This window comes from Caretta caretta, chromosome 15, assembly GCF_965140235.1.
Source record: "Caretta caretta isolate rCarCar2 chromosome 15, rCarCar1.hap1, whole genome shotgun sequence".
In the NCBI taxonomy this organism is placed as follows: Eukaryota; Metazoa; Chordata; order Testudines; family Cheloniidae; genus Caretta; species Caretta caretta.
In genome coordinates, this window is record NC_134220.1 from 30,968,258 (window position 1) to 30,988,447 (window position 20,190).

Sequence of the window (20,190 nt, forward strand, 5' to 3'; positions counted from 1 at the left end):
TGCCGAGAGCCGGGACTGGGAGTCAGGACGCCTGGGTTCCGCCCCCCATGCTAGGCGGCAGTGCTGCCGAGTGGTTAGAGCGGAGGGCGCTGGGTCAGGGCTCTGGGGCTCAGGCAGCCGCTGGCATCTTAACCCCTGGTTTATCTAATGGTACACTGGGCAGGCTGAGCCTGTGTGTGTGAGTGTGTGTGTGTGTGTGTGTGTGTGTGTGTGTGTGTGAATGTGTGTGTGTGTGTGAATATCTGTCTGTCTGTGTGTGGGCCTGTCTCTGTGCGTGTCTGTGTCTGTGTCTATGCATGTGTGTAAGTGTGTGTGCGTGTGTCTGTGGGTGCCTGTCTCTGTGCATGTCTGTGCGTGTGTGTGTGACTGTCTGTCTGTGGGTGCCTGTCTCTGTGCATGTGTCTGTGTCTATGCGTGCGTGTGTGTGTGTGTCTATGTGTGGGTGTGTGTAATTGTGTGTGTGGGTGTCTGTCTCTGTGCGTGTCTGTGTCTATGCGTGTCTGTGTGGGTGCCTTTCTGTGTCTGTGCCTGTCTGCGTGGGTGCCTGTCTCTGTGCATGTGTCTATGCGGGGGTGTGTGTGTCTCTGTCTGTGCCTGTCTGTCTGTGTGGGTGTGTCTATGCGTATGTGTGTCTGTGACTGTGTGGGTGTATCTGTGTCTATGCGCGTGTGTGTCGGTGACTGTGCCTTTCTGTGTGGGTGCCCGTCTCTGTGCATGTGTCTGTGTGTTTGTCTGTGCCTGTCTGTGTCTCTGTCTGTGTCTGTGTGTGTGTGTGTGTTTGTCTGTGCCTGTCTGTGTGTGTGTTTGTCTGTCTGAGTGTGTTTGTCTGTGCCTGTCTGTGTGTGTGTGTGTCTGTCTGAGTGTGTGTGTGTGTGTGTGTGTGTGTGTGTGTTTGTGTGGTTTATCTGGGTGCCTGTCTCTGTGTGTCTGTGTGTGCTATAAAACCCAAACACTGGCAGCCACCTGTGCCCTCCCTATGCCGCTGCCCCCCTCCCTGCCCGCCGCAAGGCAGCTCCCGCGGTAGCAGCAGCGGAAGATTCCAGACGCGGCCTGTGACCCTCCGGCGTATGCCAGGCGCCCCCGAGGACTCCATCACGCCTCCCCGCTGGGCTCGTTTCAGGCAGGCCTGGGGGCTACCGCGGCAGCAGCAGAAATAGCGGCCAAGCTCAGGGAGCAGGAAGAGACGCCCCGGGCCCTCCCGGCGCACGGGAAAGTGACTTTCTCTCCTTGGTATTTGTGCTGCGGAGAGGCCAGGTGGCAGGGACAGGCAGTGAGCTCAGCTCGTCGAAATGTAACCAGGAAAGGTCAACGCCTCCCCTGGGGGCTGGGATAATCCTCCCCCTTCTCCTCCGCCGATTGCGGGGTGCTGTGATTCCCACAGCCCCGGCCCCTTGCAGGCTGGGGGTCTGCACGCAGAGTGTGGCTGGCTCTAAGAATGGAGCGAATGATTAAAAACCCACCCCGGAGAGCAGGGAGCCTGCTGCTGGGGAGGGACCCCCAGGGCGATCGGGAAGGGCCCGGCAGCCTGTAGAGCGATCCTTGGGAGGAACGGAGTTACCAAGCCAGCTCTGCCCAGCGTGGTACGTTGCACCGAGCAGCCTAAGGTTAATCAGGAACTGGCACAAAGCAAAGGGATTCTCCTTCCATATCACAGTGAAGCGGTTCAACGGCTATCTGGGGCCGGCCGGTGTGGTCCATGGCGCTGGCTCACCCAGGACAAAGCTTCGGTCTCCGGTCCCCGGTCCCTGTAGAGGAACCGCGTTGAGTCTGGCCTCACCCTGCTGGGGCTGTGGCTGCCGGGGTTCTGTCTCCAGCCGGCGGCGTGGGCCCTGCAGGCTGTTCTCTCTGCCAGGTGTGGAAATGTCCCATCTTCTAGCTCGTTGCTGTGAGCAAGGGGGGGAAGCAGCTGCCGTCCCATCCCGCAGCTCCGGCACCTGGGCCCCTCATGGTGCAGTGCTAATGTCAATGTCACGGAGTTGGTTTGCTTTTAAAAGGTAACAGTTAAGCAGGTGGGCGGTTCCTCTTAGCACCAGGGCATCAGGGGCCCTGCAGGGAGTCTCTAGCCAAGGGCTTTATCCCAGGCACCAGCACACCCTGCAGGGCAGAGAAGTGGATGGCTGGCTCTCTTCCTTGCCCCATCCAGTGCAGGGGAAAGACTCCCTTCTCCGCCGGCATGGCTCAGTGCAGGCCCATGCCCTGTGCTGAGGGCGAGCCCCCGGGGTCTGTAAGCACTCTCTGTCACAGTGCTTGCCCGCCATAATGTTGTGCCCTGGCAGGCTTTGGAGAGGAGAGGCCCCCTCACAGCCTGCGTGCAGTTTGTAAAGTGCTTCGGGATCCGTTCTCTGCCAGGGCTGGTTGGGAATTTCACAGGAATGATTTTTGGACAGAAAATGCAGTTTCTACTCAATCAAATTGGTCCACAGGAAAATTTTCGATTTTGCCAAATCTTTTTCTTTTTGTGTTGGGAAAATCAAAACATTTTGTTTCAGGTCAGCTGGGGGCTCTGGATGTGCTTTTTGGACAGGCCAGCTAGGCACCAGGGCTGGGTGACAGGCAGCTCCTGGGTTTAGAAGAAGTAACGCCATTGGATCATAGAATCATAGAATATCAGGGTTGGAAGGGACCTCAGGAGGTCATCTAGTCCAACCCCCTGCTCAAAAGCAGGGCCCATACCCAATTAAATCATCCCAGCCAGGGCTTTGTCAAGCCTGACCTTAAAAACTTCTAAGGAAGGAGATTCCACCACCTCCCTAGGTAACGCATTCCAGTGTTTCACCACCCTCATAGTGAAAAAGTTTTTCCTAATATCCAACCTGAACCTCCCCCACTGCAACTTGAGACCGTTACTCCTTGTCTTGTCCTCTTCCACCACTGAGAATAGTCTAGAACCATCCTCTCTGGAACTACCTCTCAGGTAGTTGAAAGCAGCGATCAAATCCCCCCTCATTCTTCTCTTCTGCAGACTAAACAATCCCAGTTCCCTCAGCCTCTCCTCATAACTCATGTGTTCCAGTCCCCTAATCATTTTTGTTGCCCTTCGCTGGACTCTCTCCAATTTATCCACATCCTTCTTGTAGTGTGGGGCCCAAAACTGGACACAGTACTCCAGATGAGGCCTCACCAATGTCGAATAGAGGGGGACGATCACGTCCCTCGATCTGCTCGCTATGGCCCTACTTATACATCCCAAAATGCCATTGGCCTTCTTGGCAACAAGGGCACACTGCTGGCTCATATTCAGCTTCTCGTCCACTGTCACCCTAGAACTGCTGCCTAGCCATTTGGTCCCTAGTCTGTAGCGGTGCATTGGGTTCTTCCGTCCTAAGTGCAGGACCCTGCACTTATCCTTATTGAACCTCATCAGATTTCTTTTGGCCCAATCCTCCAATTTGTCTAGGTCCCTCTGTATCCTATCCCTGCCCTCCAGCGTATCTATCACTCCTCCCATGCTCCCATTGCAGCATGTCTGTTCCTTAATTGGACCCTGGAATCAAATGAGGAACTTTTCTGCATCAGAAATATCTGCAACCCCCGCCCCCAAATATTAGCATGCTTTGGAAGTGGCATTGCCTCCCTCAGAAGCCACGTCCTCCCCCCTCCCCATGTGTGTGTTTGCCTCTTGGGGGCAAAAAAGGTGGGAGAAACCCACAGTTGTGGACCTGTGTTTTTCTTCTGAAAGTTGATCACCGAGCAAAAACCTGGCCCTTAAGGCAGTGCTGGCGTCACTCATGTCAGCGTTGACTGAGGGGTTCCAGGTTCCTTTCTGAAATCTCCCCGCCAGCCAAATGCCAGAGGGAGGAGAATAAAAAGAATAGCCTAGGATCCAGATCTGTAAGTGGGCTTCTAGCAGTCGTGAGAGGCTCTGGACGTGGTTAGGGATAATGGGGCTTAAAACAGCTGAGTGGTCAAAGTGGAATCCATAAGCATTTTGCAGCTGGTGTAAGTGGTTAGAACAGGTGTCTGGGAGCCTGGACTCCTGGGCTCTAGTCCCAATTCTGCCACTGACTCACTGTGGGCCTGTGGGCAGGTGACTCACCCCACTCTACTTCGCTTTCCTCAGCTGTGGAAGGTGGCAAATAGTCACGAGCGCTCCACCGCCAAGGTACCTTGTGAGGCTTAATTCACGTATGCTTGGAGAGCCTCAGTGAAGAGGTGCCGTAAAGACGCAGAGAGTTACTTTGATTTGCTCTATGGAGAGGCTGTATGAGATGAGGGCAACAATTCTGTGTGGGAGGATGGGGTGTGTGTCTGAGCATTTGTATGAACGTGTCCATTGGATTCTGCTTCACACAGACAAGCTCTTCTTGAAAAGTCTCTCTGAACCAAGCAGGAATTTCACCTGCACCTGGGATTCCCGAGGGTCTCTCAAGTGCATTCATTGAGGCCAACACATGGGAGATGCAACTTCACTGATTCTTCAGTGCCTTTGTGCCCACCCTGGAGTGTCATGCCAAGGCGGTGGAGGGTGGCGTGTGGGATGTCAGTGCATTTTGGGATGGGGCTTTCCCTTTTACAAAACTAGGAAGGAAACCCATTCCTTGAGCTGTTTGAAAGCAGCCCTGGAGAGAGCCCTGCAATGGCAGCGTCATAGTCCTAGACGGGCCTTTTGGATACAAAGTCCCCCTCTGAATCCCTCCAGCATGAGGGACTCCTCCACACTCCAGTGCTTTGGTTAGATCCACCTCATAATTGCCAGACGGGATCAAAGACACCATCCAGCCAGCTCTGACCCTGCCCTGACAGTGCCCAGACCCAGCTGCCTCTGAGGAAGGTGTAGGAACCCTGCAGTCGCTGATGTGGCATTATCTGCCCCCCACACTAGATTTCATCCTGGTGTCTGATTGTTAGAGGTTGCCCTGAAGCAGCAGATTTAATATCCCTGCCAAACTGCTAATGTTAGTTAAATAACTCTGCATATTCTTGATTTTCACAGAAATGCCCAATCCCTTTTTGAACCTTATTGACTTCTTACCCTGAACAGTGTCATTTGGCAGTGAGTTCCACAGCTTAGTTACATATTGTGTGGGAACGGTATTTCTTTCTATCTGTTTTTAATTTTAATTTCACTGACTGTCCCCCTTGCTCGTGTGTTATGAGGGAGGGAGAACGGAAGCTGCTGATCTCTCTTCTCTGGACCAGTCAGTATTTATAGACTTTTGTCATGTCCCCTCTACTCCATCTTCTCTCTAAGTAACAGTGGTTTCAGTGTCTTTTCAGAGAGTTTTCCCAGGCTCTCACCCCCCTCTGAACCCCCTCCATTTCCGCCATGTCCTTTGTGAGCTGGGCTGCCTGGTGCTGCTCACTCAGAGGGGGCCATCCCATTGGCTAGTACAATATAGGTATAATGTTCTCCATGTTTCAGAGTAACAGCCGTGTTAGTCTGTATTCGCAAAAAGAAAAGGAGTACTTGTGGCACCTTAGAGACTAACCAATTTATTTGAGCATAAACTTTCGTGGGCTGCAGCCCACTTCATCCGATGCACAGAATGGAACATACAGTAAGAAGATATATATATACACATACAGAGAAGGTGGAAATTGCCATACAAACTGTAAGAGGCTAATTATTTAAGATGAGCTATTATCAGAAGGAGAAAAAAAACTTTAGTGATAATCAACATGGCCCATTTAGACAGTTGACAAGAGGGTGTGAGGATACTTAACATAGGGAAGTAGATTCAATATGTGTAATGACCCAGCCACTCCCAGTCTCTGTTCAAACCCAAGTTAATGGTATCTAGTTTGCATATTAATTCAAGCTCAGCAGTTTCTCTTTGGAGTCTGTTTTGAAGCTTTTCTGTTCTCCATATCATTCACCGCCCTGTTCCCTGGGCCTCCTCACACCTTGTTAGCTCGTTAGCCATAGCTGTGCACTGAGCAGAGGCCCAGAGGGGGCCCAGGTCCCTTCCCGGCATTGCCATGGTTAATTTAGACGCTGTGAGGGGAATAAGAAGTTTAAAGTTTTCCCTCCCAAGGTCACAGCTTTGCTGTTGTTAACAGTGCAGTTCCTTTGCTGTCGTGTTGCCCATTCACCCAGCGTGTTGCCGTCTGTGAATTCCTCAAGCCCTCTCTGGCCCTGATTAACCTCGGGAACTTTGTGTCATCTGCCTGAGTCCTCTACACCCACGTCAGGGCTACTAGCTGCCACTGATTTGAGTTGACTGGGCAGAGACCTTCCAGGGTCTGCCTCTCCCCCCCCCGATCTCTGGAGCGGCATCACTCATTGCCAGGATATTTACCCCCAGCCGGGAGGGGCCTGCTCAGCCCGCTGGGTCGGACCCCGTGTAGAGGGTGAGATGGGGCAGAGCAGCTTGTGTGTTTCATACATCTCTTGCTCATAGACTAACAACATCTTTGTTTTTTCTCTCCTCCCACCCTCCTACGTATGTGTGTCTGGTCCTGGGTCCAGGTCGATGTGTCATTTGTCTCCATAAAGCATCATTCCTTGTATCACACCCGAAGCACTCCAGCCCTCAGGCACTTTCACGGCAGAAGCATGGCCATCTCATCACGCCTTGCACTGTGGGAGCAAAAGGAAAGTGACGACACTCGTGCTGCTGCAGGGGCAGGGTTCCCTCCGGCACCCCCTGAACGTGGCATGTCTCTCCTGGGTGCGGGGCCTCGGGCGCTTAGAGGGAGCTCATCATTGAAAGGAGCCAAGGGTTCCCAATTGTACAGTAGCGGCGCTTCCAGCAGGCGGGCAAGGAGCATGCCTGGCTTTAACCATTTGCTAGCCAGCGCGGTCCATTCCTTTGGATTCACTTTACCCATTAAGATTTGGCATCTCATTGTCAATGGCTCGCTTGTCGCTCCCTGTGCATGTCCTGCTGCCTTCCACGAATGCCCTTTCTGAGCATTCTAGCTCCTAGCACATAGGGGGCCAGTTGTGTTTTGTGTTGTGAGCTATTTCTCTACTGCCTTGGGAGCAGATGGCTCCTGCCAGTAAATTCCAGGTAGAAGAAAAGAGTTAAAATATGCTTGAAAAGTAGACTAACTATCCTCACCCGAGGTAAAAGCCACGTGCGGGTGTGTGTGAGAGGAACACCGTGGGGTCTGAAGTTCCAGTCTTCTTTCGGACAAAAGTAAGAAGGTTCAAAGGGCCGAAACTGTCAGAGCTTTCCCTGCTTTCCAAGCTTTGGAAATGAGAATGTTCCTGTGCCTCTTTGCGACAGCCGCATCCGCTGCAATATGCGTGGGGCCAGATCCGAAGCCCACTGAGGGCAGTGCAGGTCTTTCCATTGACTTCAGTCAGCTTTGGCAGAGGCCCTTAAACGTGTCCACTCTTGTAAGAGGAGGAGAGGACAATGGTTTAGGGAGGCCTAGATCTGCTTCTGCAAGTCATCCTTGGGGCTGCTTTGCCAGGGGACACTAGAATGTTGTACAGCTGGTACTAGGCATAAACAGATGAAGCAATTGCTTCGGGCCCCAAGCAGCTCAAGGGGGCCCCCCATTAATTATTAGTATGTGTTGTGTGTGTGGGGAAGGCCCCCAAAATATTCCAGCTTAGAGCCCCCCATGGGCTTGTACCGGCACTTGCAAAGGTGCTGGATATGTATTCTGCCCTCCGCCTGCATAAAGGGGGACAGATGAAAACTCATCCAGCCCTTCTTTGTGTCCTGCTAAATAGCTGGTGGCTTTTAATCAACTGAAGGTAAAAAAACCCCCAGAAAACAAAACCCAACTGCACATCTTGTTCAGCACAAGTGGGGACACGTGTAGGAAACGTCTGAAATGTCATAAGCAAAGGAGGGAGAGCTAATTAATGGGGCGCTGGCTAGGCTAGATGACCCCAAATTAGACCACTCCGGCAGAGTCCCCAGTGATTTTCAGAGGTGCAAGGGGGAGTTGCATTGGGGGATGTCACCTAACTGCCCTTGGTCCTTTGGAAATCTCCCCTGCAGTTCTATGGGGTATTTCCCTTAAATTTGCTTAGTTTTTTGGAAAGAAATTGGTGCTGCTAGTCTGGTCTTCATGAGTGACCCTTCGACTAAACAGCCGTGTGCTCACAGGCAACCCCACAACAACCCAGCAGGTGCAACCCCAAGACTCCCAAGCAACCCTACAATAACAAACCAGCATGCACGGCCCCATTGCTCACAGAAAACCTGTAGTAGACACAGCCAAGGGGAGGGAATGAATTCAGCAAGGGGAGAGTGCAGTTCCAGATCATGAGCGGTGGTGGTCTGATGAGCGATGAGAACGTCTGATTGCTGGAAAGAGCTCTGCAAGCCCCTGGCCACGTCTCTCTCACTTTGCTACTCCCGTGTGATGCTATAGCAGAGTGCGGGACTTGGCCTGCCATACATGAGCTTGGTTGAGTCATGTATGCCGACTAACTGATCTCCGAGGGGTTTGTGATGCTGTCTGAGCCTGAAGAGCAGACCTCTGCCGGGGCCCATGAGGTGTGACATCAAATAATGTAGCCTCTGCTTGTGCAAACAGATCAGGGAAGAGGACCGGAGTCCGCCCCCTTCCTCACCACCTCCACTTTTCTCAGTGATTCCTGGGGGATTCATCAAACAGCTTGTTCGGGAAACAGAGAAAGAATCCAAGGTAGCTAAACGGAAAGAGAAAGGCACCTTGAACTCCAAAGAAGACGTAAGTACCGAACGAATTGTGCCCTGTGTTCAGTAACCTGGGGGTCAGCTGTTGGTGTAACCTCCATCATCGAATGTGTATGGCGTGGCCCCCACAGTTGGCTGGGCCAGAGGATACCAGACTACTGCAACTGCCAGTTAGAGGAGTTGCTCCTTTAACTCAATGGCTGGTGCTTTTAGTGCTGGATGTCCCAGGTTCATTCCCCACTGAGAACCTGAAAGGGCCCCAATATCTGTGCATCTGGGATAATGAGTACATCCTGAAAATGCCCCTGTGCTAGAAAGGCAGAATGTTGTTGTCCATGATATTACGAGGGCTAAGATTTGGGTTTAGTGAGGGCTGCCAGGGGCAAGAGGGGAGAAACCACTCGTTTTCTTGTTTGCACAATTGTGTTTCTAACAGATCAAAAGTCTAGAGCCTCACTGCAGGGGCACCTTTTCATATGTGAGATAATCCTGGATGAAAACACTGGGAATGAATCTCGCTAGCAAAGCTACTTGTTAATAGACAATAGTATCAAAGTGGTAGGTAAGCTTGCAAGGCTCCTCAAACCAGGTTTGTAGTTGGTCCACGAGCAATGCTAAACCCAAAGTCCCCAATGTCTTTCTACAATAGCTGCTGGATGATTTTTTTGGTGCTAGTTGCAAAGTTTTTCACTTGAGATGCGGGAATCAGAATCAGGGCAGTGTCTTCAAATTGGTAATAAATGGATAAATTGGAGAGGGTTGAGAGAAGAGCCAAAAAATAATGAAAGCATTGGAAAACATGCGATAGAGTGATCCATTCAGCTGCTTAAGTCTATGTATCTTAACAAAGGGAAGGTTAAGGGTGATCACAGTCTGTAAGTACCTACGTGGAGAACAGAAATTTGCTAAAGGGCTCTTCAGTCTAGCAGACAAATGTTTAACAAGATTTAATGGTTGGAAGTTGAAGCCAGACAAATTCGGACTGGGAATTAAGTACTGTACACATTTTTTACAGTGAGGGTGTCAAGGTTCCTCCCCCACTCTGAACTCTAGGGTACAGATGTGGGGACCTGCATGAAAAACCTCCTAAGCTTATCTTTACCAGCTTAGGTCAAAACTTCCCCAAGGTACAAAGTATTCCACCCGTTGTCCTTGGACTGGCCGCTACCACCACCAAACTAATACTGGTTACTGGGGAAGAGCTGTTTGGACGCGTCTTTCCCCCTAAAATACTTCCCAAAACCTTGCACCCCACTTCCTGGACAAGGTTTGGTAAAAAGCCTCACCAATTTGCCTAGGTGACTACAGACCCAGACCCTTGGATCTTAAGAACAATGAACAATCCTCCCAACACTTGCACCCCCCCTTTCCTGGGAAATGTTGGATAAAAAGCCTCACCAATTTGCATAGGTGACCACAGACCCAAACCCTTGGATCTGAGAACAATGAAAAAGCATTCAGTTTTCTTACAAGAAGACTTTTAATAAAAATAGAAGTAAATAGAAATAAAGAAATCCCCCCTGTAAAATCAGGATGGTAGATATCTTACAGGGTAATTAGATTCAAAAACATAGAGAACCCCTCTAGGCAAAACCTTAAGTTACAAAAAAGATACACAGACAGAAATAGTTATTCTATTCAGCACAATTCTTTTCTCAGCCATTTAAAGAAATCATAATCTAACACGTACCTAGCTAGATTACTTACTAAAAGTTCTAAGACTCCATTCCTGGTCTATCCCCGGTAAAGACCAGCATATAGACAGACACACAGACCCTTTGTTTCTCTCCCTCCTCCCAGCTTTTGAAAGTATCTTGTCTCCTCATTGGTCATTTTGGTCAGGTGCCAGCGAGGTTACCTTTAGCTTCTTAACCCTTTACAGGTGAGAGGAGCTTTCCCCTGGCCAGGAAGGATTTCAAAGGGGTTTACCCTTCCCTTGCCAGACAAATTCGGACTGGGAATTAAGTACTGTACACATTTTTTACAGTGAGGGTAATTAACCACTGAAACATTTACCGAGCGTCGTGATGGATTCTGCACTGTTGGTAATTTTTAAAGCAGGATTGGGTGTGTTTCTGGAAGTTCTGATCTGTTTCAAACAGGACTGAATTCAGTGAAATCCTGCGGCCTGTGCTATGTAGGAGGTCAGACTAGAGTATCACAGTGGTCCCTTCTGGCCTTACAATCTATTAATCTAATCAAAGCTATTTGGGCTGGGGAGCCTGTGGGGGCCAAATGCTGGCCTGACTTACACTTTTTCCAGCCTTGGGACCTACCCCAGGAGGTCCGGCTTGCCGTTCAGACCAGCTGCCTTGATCCCAGCTAGATTCCCAGGGTCCTTAGCAGCCACGACTGTGGGAAAGGATCAGCCCCATCAATAAAACCACCCCCCAGATCCCAAAGAATCTCTACTGTTTCTAGTATGCAAAGCAACCTGTTTGGATGGGTGCCCTGGTGGCAGGGCCAGACCAGGTCAGTCAGGAGGCAGCCAGGGGACGTGTACATTGGAAGTAGCACTTCAAATGATGATACCAAGGGGAGGCTCCTCGGGAAGGTGCCAGGTGGCCTGTGGTCACCGGAAGGCCGTGCTGTCCTGGAATTTCCCTGGAAGTTTCTGGGTTGCCTGGCTCCGGCTTGGGGTTTGCTGGGTAGCTATGAAAACAGGGAGTTAGTCTCAGCGAATGCCAGCACACTCCATGGGCAGAGACTGAGCACCATTAATGTACAGCTGAGGCTTTGCTAATGCAATTAGCTGCCCTAGACATGCTTAACAGCCAGTCTAGAAATTAGGCAAAGTGAAAAATTCTCTGTGGTGCACATTGATCCCTTGGTCAGTGCCCAAAACGAATGGCTCAAAGGCATGACTAGCTGGCGAGGGAAGCGCAGGGTCTGTTCCACGGCAGCTCCATTCCCGAGCCAACAGACCTTCTCCTGGGGGAAGAATTCTGTTTTCCCCAGCTAGATATGGCACCAAAGGGTAATGGATAGATAGGGCCAGGTGACAATGCCTTCCTCACCCGGCTGTTGTTAATGTCCCCCGCCATCACCTCCACTGCCCGAGTCACAGACAAGCAGAGCAATGGGTGAAGGAATGGAGCTAGACCTTGCAGCTCAGTGTAAGCGTCTAGACTGGACATGCTAACAGGGAGTGCTTGGAAGGAGAAACAGACCCCTCTCTCAGGATGTGGGCCGCCGGGGATGCGACAGGCCTTTCTGCAGAGGGCCTGCTCAAAGGCTCTGTGCTATTTAAGCCCCAGGGGTTTGGGCTCCAACTTATATATTCACGTTAAAGCAAGAGCTGCGTGCGTCCCTGGGTCAGGGTGAGAGCCCTATGTCCCTTGCAGGGATGAGTCCTAGGTGTCCAGTCCTGCCAGGCGTTCAGCATGCTCAGCTCCACTGGAGATGCTGGCACCAGGGCTGGATGAAAACAGCTTGCAGGATTAGGCCCTGGGTAACATTGTCAGAAGGGCCAGGTTTTCACAGGTATTTGGCACCTGAAGGAGCAGATGGGCACCACGCGGGGTTTTCCAAAGCACCTGGTCACCTAACTTGGAAGTGAAATCAATGGGAGTCAGGAGCCGGGGGGCTTTTGCAAATCCCATGAGCTGCCCCTCTGCTCATTTAGGCACCTAAATAACTTCAGAAATCTGGCCCTAGGTCCCCCTAAATTAGGGGGCTAGGAGCCAACATCGCGGCTGAAAATGGGACATAAGAACAAAGCTGCTTTTTAAAATGTTGCTCCGAGTGCATATTGCTGTTCCCGCGATTTGTGATCTGACCCTGCAGTTTATCCCTATAAATTGGAAGCTACTTTTAGTTGCTCCAAGTCTCTCTCTAAAATCAAACCCTCTTTGACCCCCAGGTGAGGAGAGCAACTCACCAACCCCCTGTAGCTCTGCACCTGAGATGAAGCTAGGTCCAAGTTTCTGCAGGGACCCTGGTGCCTGTTGGCTGCCAAATCCAGGCTGATGGATTCACCAAGTGAGGAGTTTCTCTAGCATCACCAGGCTTAATGCTAACAGGCTCTGCTTCATCTTGATTTTGTTTTTAGCCTCCTGGGAAGGACAACAACCACGTGCAGCAGTTTGTGACAAAGGATGAGAAGATCCTTGAAGTAGGAGGAGAAATGGCAAGTGAAGGGCAACTGCTGCAGAATGGCCTGAACGGAGAGCAGCACGAAGGGGAAGTGGCTGCGGAGCTAGCACCGAGAAAGCCTCTTCCCTTCAAGAGAGTCGTGAAGAGGAGCAACATCATGAAAGCCACCTCCCCGGCACCTGAAAAGGCAGCGGCCACTCCCAAACCAGGGAAGACAATCCCACCAGATGAGTCCAAGGTTGCCAAAGTTCCAAGTTCTGAGCAGAGCCCTAAGGAACAAAGCAAAGGGGAAAATGCCCCTACTGGTGCTCCAACAACCGGTAAGGATTTTCAGCGCCACCGAGAAGATCCTGCAAAGGAGGGCGACACACTGAGGAGAAAATGCCCTGAAAGTTCAGGGAGAGAGAAGGTGGTAACGAAGAAGCAGTGGGAGCCCCAAATCAAGGCTGAAATCAAGAAGGGGCAAGGGGAGATCAAGGAGAAGCCAGGGGAAATCAAGGCGGAACCAGTGGAAATCAATGAGGAACAAGGGGAGGTCAAGGAAGAACCAGTAGAAATCAAGGAGGAGCAAGGGGAGGTCAAGGAGAAGCCAGGAGAAATCGAGGAGGAACCAGTGGAAAACAAGAAGGAGCCTGGAGAAATCAAGGAGCCAGGGGAAAGCACAGACTCAGACAAGGTGATTTGGTGCCCTGTCCATGTGTCCTGCTGTACAGCTAGAGTATGGTGTACAGAGTCCTGCCCTGTGGAGTTACAGTAAAAACCCCTTTGATACAGGAGACCTGAAATAAAAAAAAAAGCTGTTTAAGGTCCCAGATCATTGTATTATGTAGACTTAAAAGTGACAATTTGATTAGAATGCATGCAGATGTTAAAATGTGTAAGAATGTGCTTAGTGTTTAAATGTCATGAAAACCGGGTGGGATGTTGCATGCATTGTTTTCATGTATCTGTACCGAGTTATAATGTACTAGCAGACATTTGTATTGTCTGTACCCCTGTAACTAAGTAACCCAGCAAACGGGAAAGAAGCCTTGTGGAATGCAAATGAAGAACTTTAACAGGAAAGTGTTAATTCCTTTTGTGGCTGGAAAGCAAATTGTAACTGTGTGTGAGATCAAAGGTCAAAGACTTTAAGAGATCAGATCAGAACTGCCTCTGCTTCCCTGTCTCCTGCTGCAGGAACTTGACTCTCTTTTTGTCTCCAGGTTCATGACGTGTGGTATGAAACAGAGAAAGTTTGGCTTGTCCAGAAAGATGGATTTACACTAGGTAACTTTCATTTTCTCTATCTCCACTCTGTGATGTCTAAGATGAGTAATTTGCTTTGGTGCTGTTTGGAAGGGAGATAAACCCTCCAGCTTTGGATGCACCACTGGGGGCTAGGAGGAAACCTCCCCGGGGAAGCTAATCCAATCACTGCAGACTACAGGGTTTTTTCCTCTGAAGCAGCTGGCACTGGCCACAGCTGCAGCCAGGATGCTAGACTAGGTGGATCTCGGGTCTGATCCAGTCTGGCTATCCCTGTGTGGCCATTGCTGAGGCTCAGACAGGAGAGGAGCCTCTCCTAGGAGCTGTGACCTCCTCCTAGTCTGGCAGTTACAGCAGGGGCCTGGGAGCGGGGCTCTTGGTTCTGTGCTGGGCTCCGTCAGGACTCACTGTGTGGCTTGGCCAAGTCCTGCCTGGCCAGGTCTCTAAAGTGCCAAATGCCTGCAGCTTGCATAGCCCCAGAAGGGTTAGTGGGAGCTCAGCCTGTCCAGAGATTCACCCATTAGGTTTGGATGACTTGCTTCTCTTGATCTGTGAAATGGGTTAAACCTTGTCTGGCTTTCTCACAGGCAGGAGGGTGTGAAACAGGATTATTGTATGCAAAGGGCCATGCAAGGTGCAAGTGCCACTAAGCCTGCAGCTGCTAGTGGGGAGAGAGGCAAAAACATCACCCTTGAAGTACAAGAGCAAACCTAATGACTGGTGGGATCTCTTTCCTGTTGGTCGCGCTCATTGAAGGCATGCAAACATTGGAGCCCGTATTGCCCTCCCCTGTAACGTTCTTCCAGTACAGGCAGCGTTTGGTATTCGTTAAGGCAGTGTTTCCCAAACTTGGGACACCGCTTGTTCAGGGAAAGCCCCTGGCGGGCCCGGCCAATGGGGGCTGTTGGAAGCAGCGGCCAGCACGTCCCTCGGCCCGTGCCACTTCCCGCAGCCCCCGTTGGCTGGGCACAGCGAACCGCGGCCAGTGGGAGCCGCGATCGGCCGAACCTGCGAACGCGGCAGGTAAACAAACTGGCCCGGCCCACCAGGGGCTTTCCCTGCACAATTGGTGTCCCAAGTTTGGGAAACACTGTTCTAAGGTATTTCCCATGATGCTTTTTCTGTGGACACTGTTGTTAGCTCTCAGAGTTGGTTTTATAAACCAGTCTGAATCTCTCATTTGTACTGCGGCCCCTTTACCTCGCTCTGGCAGTGTGTGTACGTAACGTCTCCTCTGCGAGTGGAGGTGTGGATGCAACGTGGGTCGACTTATCTGTGCTAACTTGAATCTAGTTAGCATGGGTGACCATAGCGGTGCTGAACTGGCAGAACAGGCTTCAGCATGGACTAGCAGCCAGAGTACCAGCCAGCAGGGACCCTTCGTCTGTACTCCGGTGCTCGCCTGGGCTGAAGCCTGCTCTGCCACATCTACGCACACTGTTACCTGTGCTGGCTAGAACAAATGCGCACGCCTGCCCGTGCTGCCATGATGTCTACACTTGCAGTGTCGGCAGAGCCCTTCAGGCTGTGCGCACGACAGGGGTGTGAATTCTAAAGCACTGGGCACTACTTGGACTGTGGAGACCCTGCTGGTGCGCACAAGAAGTTCCTGAGTGCACAGTCCTGGGGTGAGACCAGAATCGGCCTCTCTGTAGTTCTCTGAACAAGAACCAGACCTTGTGCAGGCCTGTTCAGCTACCTCTGTAATTAGCTGCCCCAGATTTAGGGAAGAGCTCATCTTTGGGCTTCCCTTGCAGCTACCGTGCTGAAGCCAGATGTGGGGACCCCGGAACTGCCAGCTGGGAGGGTGAGGATTCGCTTAGAAGCTGACAACACTGTCACTGAGGTGGACGAGGAGGACGTTCACCGGGTGAGTACCCAGAAATAAAACCCCACGGATGCTGTCAAACCTGCCTGGAAAGCCCCTTCCTCCATCCCAGCCAAAATGGTCTCTCTGCCCCAAGGCAAACCTCACTGCTCCTGTGAGGTGGGGGCAGCTCTGCTGAAGTCAATGGAACTGCACCAGCTTATGCTGATATACGCGGGCCCCCATCCCTAGTGGATGTCCTGTCTGGTGGCTGGAGATTCTCCTTGTGTTTACGAGACTTTTGGGCTGCTCAGTAATTGGCTCTCCTTTGCGACTGGCGGCAGTGCTTGGAATCTGTTGCACGTCAGGCTGCGGTTTGCAATAGCAGGGGTGGAGTGATGCTCTGGCTGCCACATGGCTCCTGACCTGCTGCAGCCCCGTCCCCTCCGTTCATGGACCTACTTTGCAAGACGCTACCGAGCTCTACAATAATTTTGGTTCCTGCTCGCAGTTAATTGTACTGTACTCAACCCTATTAAAATGTGAGCTCTTGGGGAAGGGCCTCCGATTGGTTTGGAAAGTGTCTAGCACATTTTGGATGGTATGTCGGTATATATATTAATTTAGCAGCACCAAGACTGACCTCTTCTCTGCCCCAGGGAGTCCCATCTTGTGAGGTCTCTAACTGGGCACCCTCCCCCCATTCCAAGGGTGATCACAGGAAACTCTGGATTGAGCTGGAGAAATGTTAGGTTTCCCAGGTTATCAGTGTTCTCAGCTGTGCACTGCGAGGAAGGAAATGAGTCTCTCCAGCACAGCCGGCCCTTCAATAGGCTTCTCACGCATTATGTTTTGTAGACCAATCCCTCCAAACTGGATTACACGGAAGATCTTGCTGCACTTCTCAGTCTGAATGAATCAAGCGTCATTAACACACTCCAGCACCGGTACCAGTCCCAGCTCTGCAACACGTATGCAGGGCCCAGCCTGATTGCACTCAAGCCCAGCTGGGCCACTACGAGCTACTCAGGAAAGGTAAGTGGTGGGCTGGCCCTGTGACGTGTCTCATACAGAGGCTACATGATGGTGTAATAGATGTGGTAGATGGGTTCCCGGGCTTGGATTTAAGATGGCTGCAAATCTCACACCATTGAATGCTCAGTTTATGGCACGTATTTCACAGGGAGCTATTTTAGAAGCGCTGTAGAGGGTTTTATTTGTTTAGTTTGGAAAGTGATCTTCAGTGAATGTCCTGTTCCCTGGCGGCCTTTCCGAGGAGAATTCCGTGGATTCCATCAGTGTCCAGTAGGTGGTGCCATGGACCCATCTTAACAACAGAGAAGGGGCTGGGAAGCTGGAGCTATGCTCAGCTCCTATAGGAGCTTCTGTATCCGCTGACAACAGCACACAGGGCTCCATTTTCTGATCAGCCCACATGGGATTTACACACCTGAGCCTCCTCCCTTCTTGTGGTGGGATCAGAACCTGGGTCCTTCTGTACGGCAGGGCAGAGCAAACTGAGTGGGGGTGAGACGTGTCCGTCGTGAAATGCGAAGCTGCATGAAAAATCAAGGGGGGAGGTTGCCTTGCATCAGGCACTTGAAACTAAGCCCAATTCACATGAACTTTTCAAATAAAAGCTGACCCATTTCGAAGCAAAAGCTGAGTGAGGCCGGCCTTTTCTTTCACCTTTCAGATGGTTGTTCTCATTAGAAGAGTGTGCTTGCCTGATTTGAGTGAGACGAGCTGTTTTGCTAGAATTGCAAAGAAAGCGATGTATTTTGGAGAGGTGTGCGCTGAAAAGGGAGAGGAAACTGTGAAATTCTGCAAAACAGAAATTGAGTTTCTCAGAGCTCTAGGAAATTGGGCCAGTGGGTGACATGAAGGGGCAGAGAGGGGAGGAATCCCGTTAATGGCACAGCTGCTCATTAACAAATGGGCTCGTTAACAGTGGGCTCTCTCTGCTTGCATGCTCCTATCCTGTCACCTGGAACTGTCCGTCTCTTCAGTCCGAGCGTCAGCCAGGCTCAAGGCAATGGGGGGGGGGGTGCTTCAGGGAAGGAGGATGAAAGGGCCTGCTGCTGGGAAGCCCAGTGGGGTTACAAAGCGCAGCCTGAATGGAAACAGACAGGCTTGACGTTAAACCTTCAAAGTCTTTCATGTCTGAGAACCCCAACGGGCAACTCCGTGTTCAGCGAGATCATTAGAGCAGCTCCTTCACGCGGCCCTTCTGTCTCTAGGTGTTCAAAGGGAAGCGAGACAGCATGCCCCCTCACATCAGCTCCGTGGCACAGAGAGCCTACTGGAACCTGCTCATGCACCGGCAGGACCAGGCGATTGTGCCCCTGGGGAGAAGCGGTGCCGGGAAAACAACCTGCTGCCAGAGTGCTCTGGAATACCTGGTGGGCGCCGCCCGCAGCGTGGACAACAGAGTCTCAGGTACAGCTGGGGAGACTGCCAGCGGGTGGCTATGTCTGCAGATTATTGTTCTGGGTATTGCAGTTGCACCTAGGGAGCCCACTGATGGACCAAGACTCCACTGTGCTAGGCACTGTACAAACACAGAACAAAGAGACAGTCCCTGCCCCAAACAGCTTCCAATCCAAGTGCAAGTCAGGAGACAACTGGTGGTGACAGACGAATGGCTGGGGGAGAACAATGAGACGACATTCCTCTGCACTTGTGCTCCCCATCTGTCTGTCTACCTGTTGTGTCTTGTCCAATACATACATTGACCACTTGGAGAATTGGTCTGAAATCAAGATGAAATTCAATAAAGACAAGTGCAAAGTACTTCATGTAGGAAGGAAAAATCAAATGCACAAATGTTACAAAATGGGGAATTACTGGCTAGAGGGTAGTACCCCTGAAAAGACTCTGGGGTCTGGATATGAGTCGGCAATGTGATGCAGCTGTGAAAAAGGCTAAGATCATTCTGGGGTGCATTAGCAGGAGTGTTGTATGTAAGACAGAGGAGGTAACTGTCCCACTCTGCTCGGCACTGGTGAGGTCTCCGCGGGAGTACTGTGTCCAGGTCTGGGTGCCACACTCTAGGAAAGATTTGGACAAATTGGAGAGAGTTCAGAGGAGAGCAACAAAAATGATACCAGGTTTAGAAACCCTGAGTTATGGGGGAAGGCTGGGCGAGGGGTACCTGAGAACAGTCTTCACATATGTTAAGGGATATTATACAGAGGAGGGTGATCAATTGTTCTCCCTGTCCACTGAAGCTAGGACAAGAAATCATGGGCTTAATCTGCAGCAAGGGAGATTGAGGTTAGCTAGTAGAAAAAACTTCTTAGCTGTACGAATAGTTGAGCTCTGGAACAGGCTTCCATAGGAGGCTGTGGAATTCCCGTCACTGGAGATTTTTAAAGACAGGTTGGACAAACCCCTACCGGGGATGGTCTATTTACTCAATCCTGCCTCAGTGCCAGGGCCTGGACCTGATGAGCTCTGGAGGACCCTTTCAGCCCGACATTTCTGTGTAAGCTGTTGGGGGCAGGGGCCTCTCCTGTGTTTGTGCAGTGGAGCCTGGTCTCTAACTGGGGCTGCTGGGTGCTGCCATAATACAGATCATTATAATTAATTTTAGTTTGGCTCAGCATTGCAAGCAGTGGGCTCAGCATACTGCAAGAGTGAGTTCGGGCCAGTTTTATGAATTTACCAAGGTGCTGATGAGATTTTGTTAAAGCTGAAATCTAACAAACTATATTTTCCAACTGGATAAATGTGACAGCCACTATGTGAATGGAATGTAATAAGGATAATTCCTTTGTATTGAGTCCCAGGAGCAGTAGCTCATTAGTGTTAATACTAGGTTCTTTTTCAGGTCTACTTTTACCTTGGACAATATTTCCCAGATCAGGACACTTAGTTATTCTGAACCAATCACCAAGTTTATTACTTCAGTGAGAACCACATGGGTCTGTAAACGCCAAGGTTTTGCAGACTTCAGGGCAGAGGAGCGTGTCAAGGAAGGATATGGAGGAGGGCAAGGAGGTGGCTCTGTGTGGATGTTTATGGGGAACTTCTCCCATGTGTGCACAGAACTGATCACAGATAGGAATGAAAAGGGCCGGACAGTCCTCTCCAGTTATGCGAGTGGAATCCCCCAACCTTTGTGTTCCTGTTCGTGCAAAGTCCTAGCACCATTCTGACGAACAGCGGTTCTCGGAGCCAGTGCTTCTGATACATGAGGTTCTGGGTGCTCTCCTGGCCGTTGACTGTGAAGTCGATTCAGCTGCAGCGTGATGGCTGTGGAACCTGACACTGTGTGGTTGCATTTTTTTTTTTTATTTTTTTTTTTTGCACAAAGGGGAAAGGAAGAATATGTATTAATTTATCCCTTCTACATGTGTAGTGTGCCTGTCTCCAATGCTCCAGGTGCAGTAACATTTTGGAATGATTTTAGAATTTTCTCCCTCACCCCATTTCCCCAGAGCCTGGGTTTGCTAGGCTTTCCAGCATCTCTTC

The 20,190-nt window shown here is 50.8% G+C and overlaps 1 protein-coding gene across 5 annotated transcripts in view; it reads left to right on the forward strand.

Annotated features, from left to right (window-relative positions):
- The window catches only part of MYO18B (myosin XVIIIB), a 201,723-nt gene that overhangs the window by 5,680 nt on the left and 175,853 nt on the right, over positions 1-20,190 (forward strand). For 3 of the 5 annotated variants that reach the window (XR_012665109.1, XM_075120122.1, XM_075120123.1), the window contains exons 1-7: positions 6,440-6,533; positions 8,441-8,598; positions 12,616-13,335; positions 13,865-13,928; positions 15,665-15,777; positions 16,573-16,749; positions 17,955-18,153. Coding sequence is in view for 4 of the 5 variants with exons in the window: in XM_075120122.1 (XP_074976223.1) it covers positions 6,497-6,533; positions 8,441-8,598; positions 12,616-13,335; positions 13,865-13,928; positions 15,665-15,777; positions 16,573-16,749; positions 17,955-18,153 (1,468 nt within the window). In the remaining variant the exon portion in view is untranslated. Of the gene's footprint in view, positions 1-6,439; positions 6,534-8,440; positions 8,599-12,615; positions 13,336-13,864; positions 13,929-15,664; positions 15,778-16,572; positions 16,750-17,954; positions 18,154-20,190 lie in introns of those variants that run through there. The other 2 variants (XM_075120125.1, XM_075120124.1) reach the window with 1 other exon arrangement.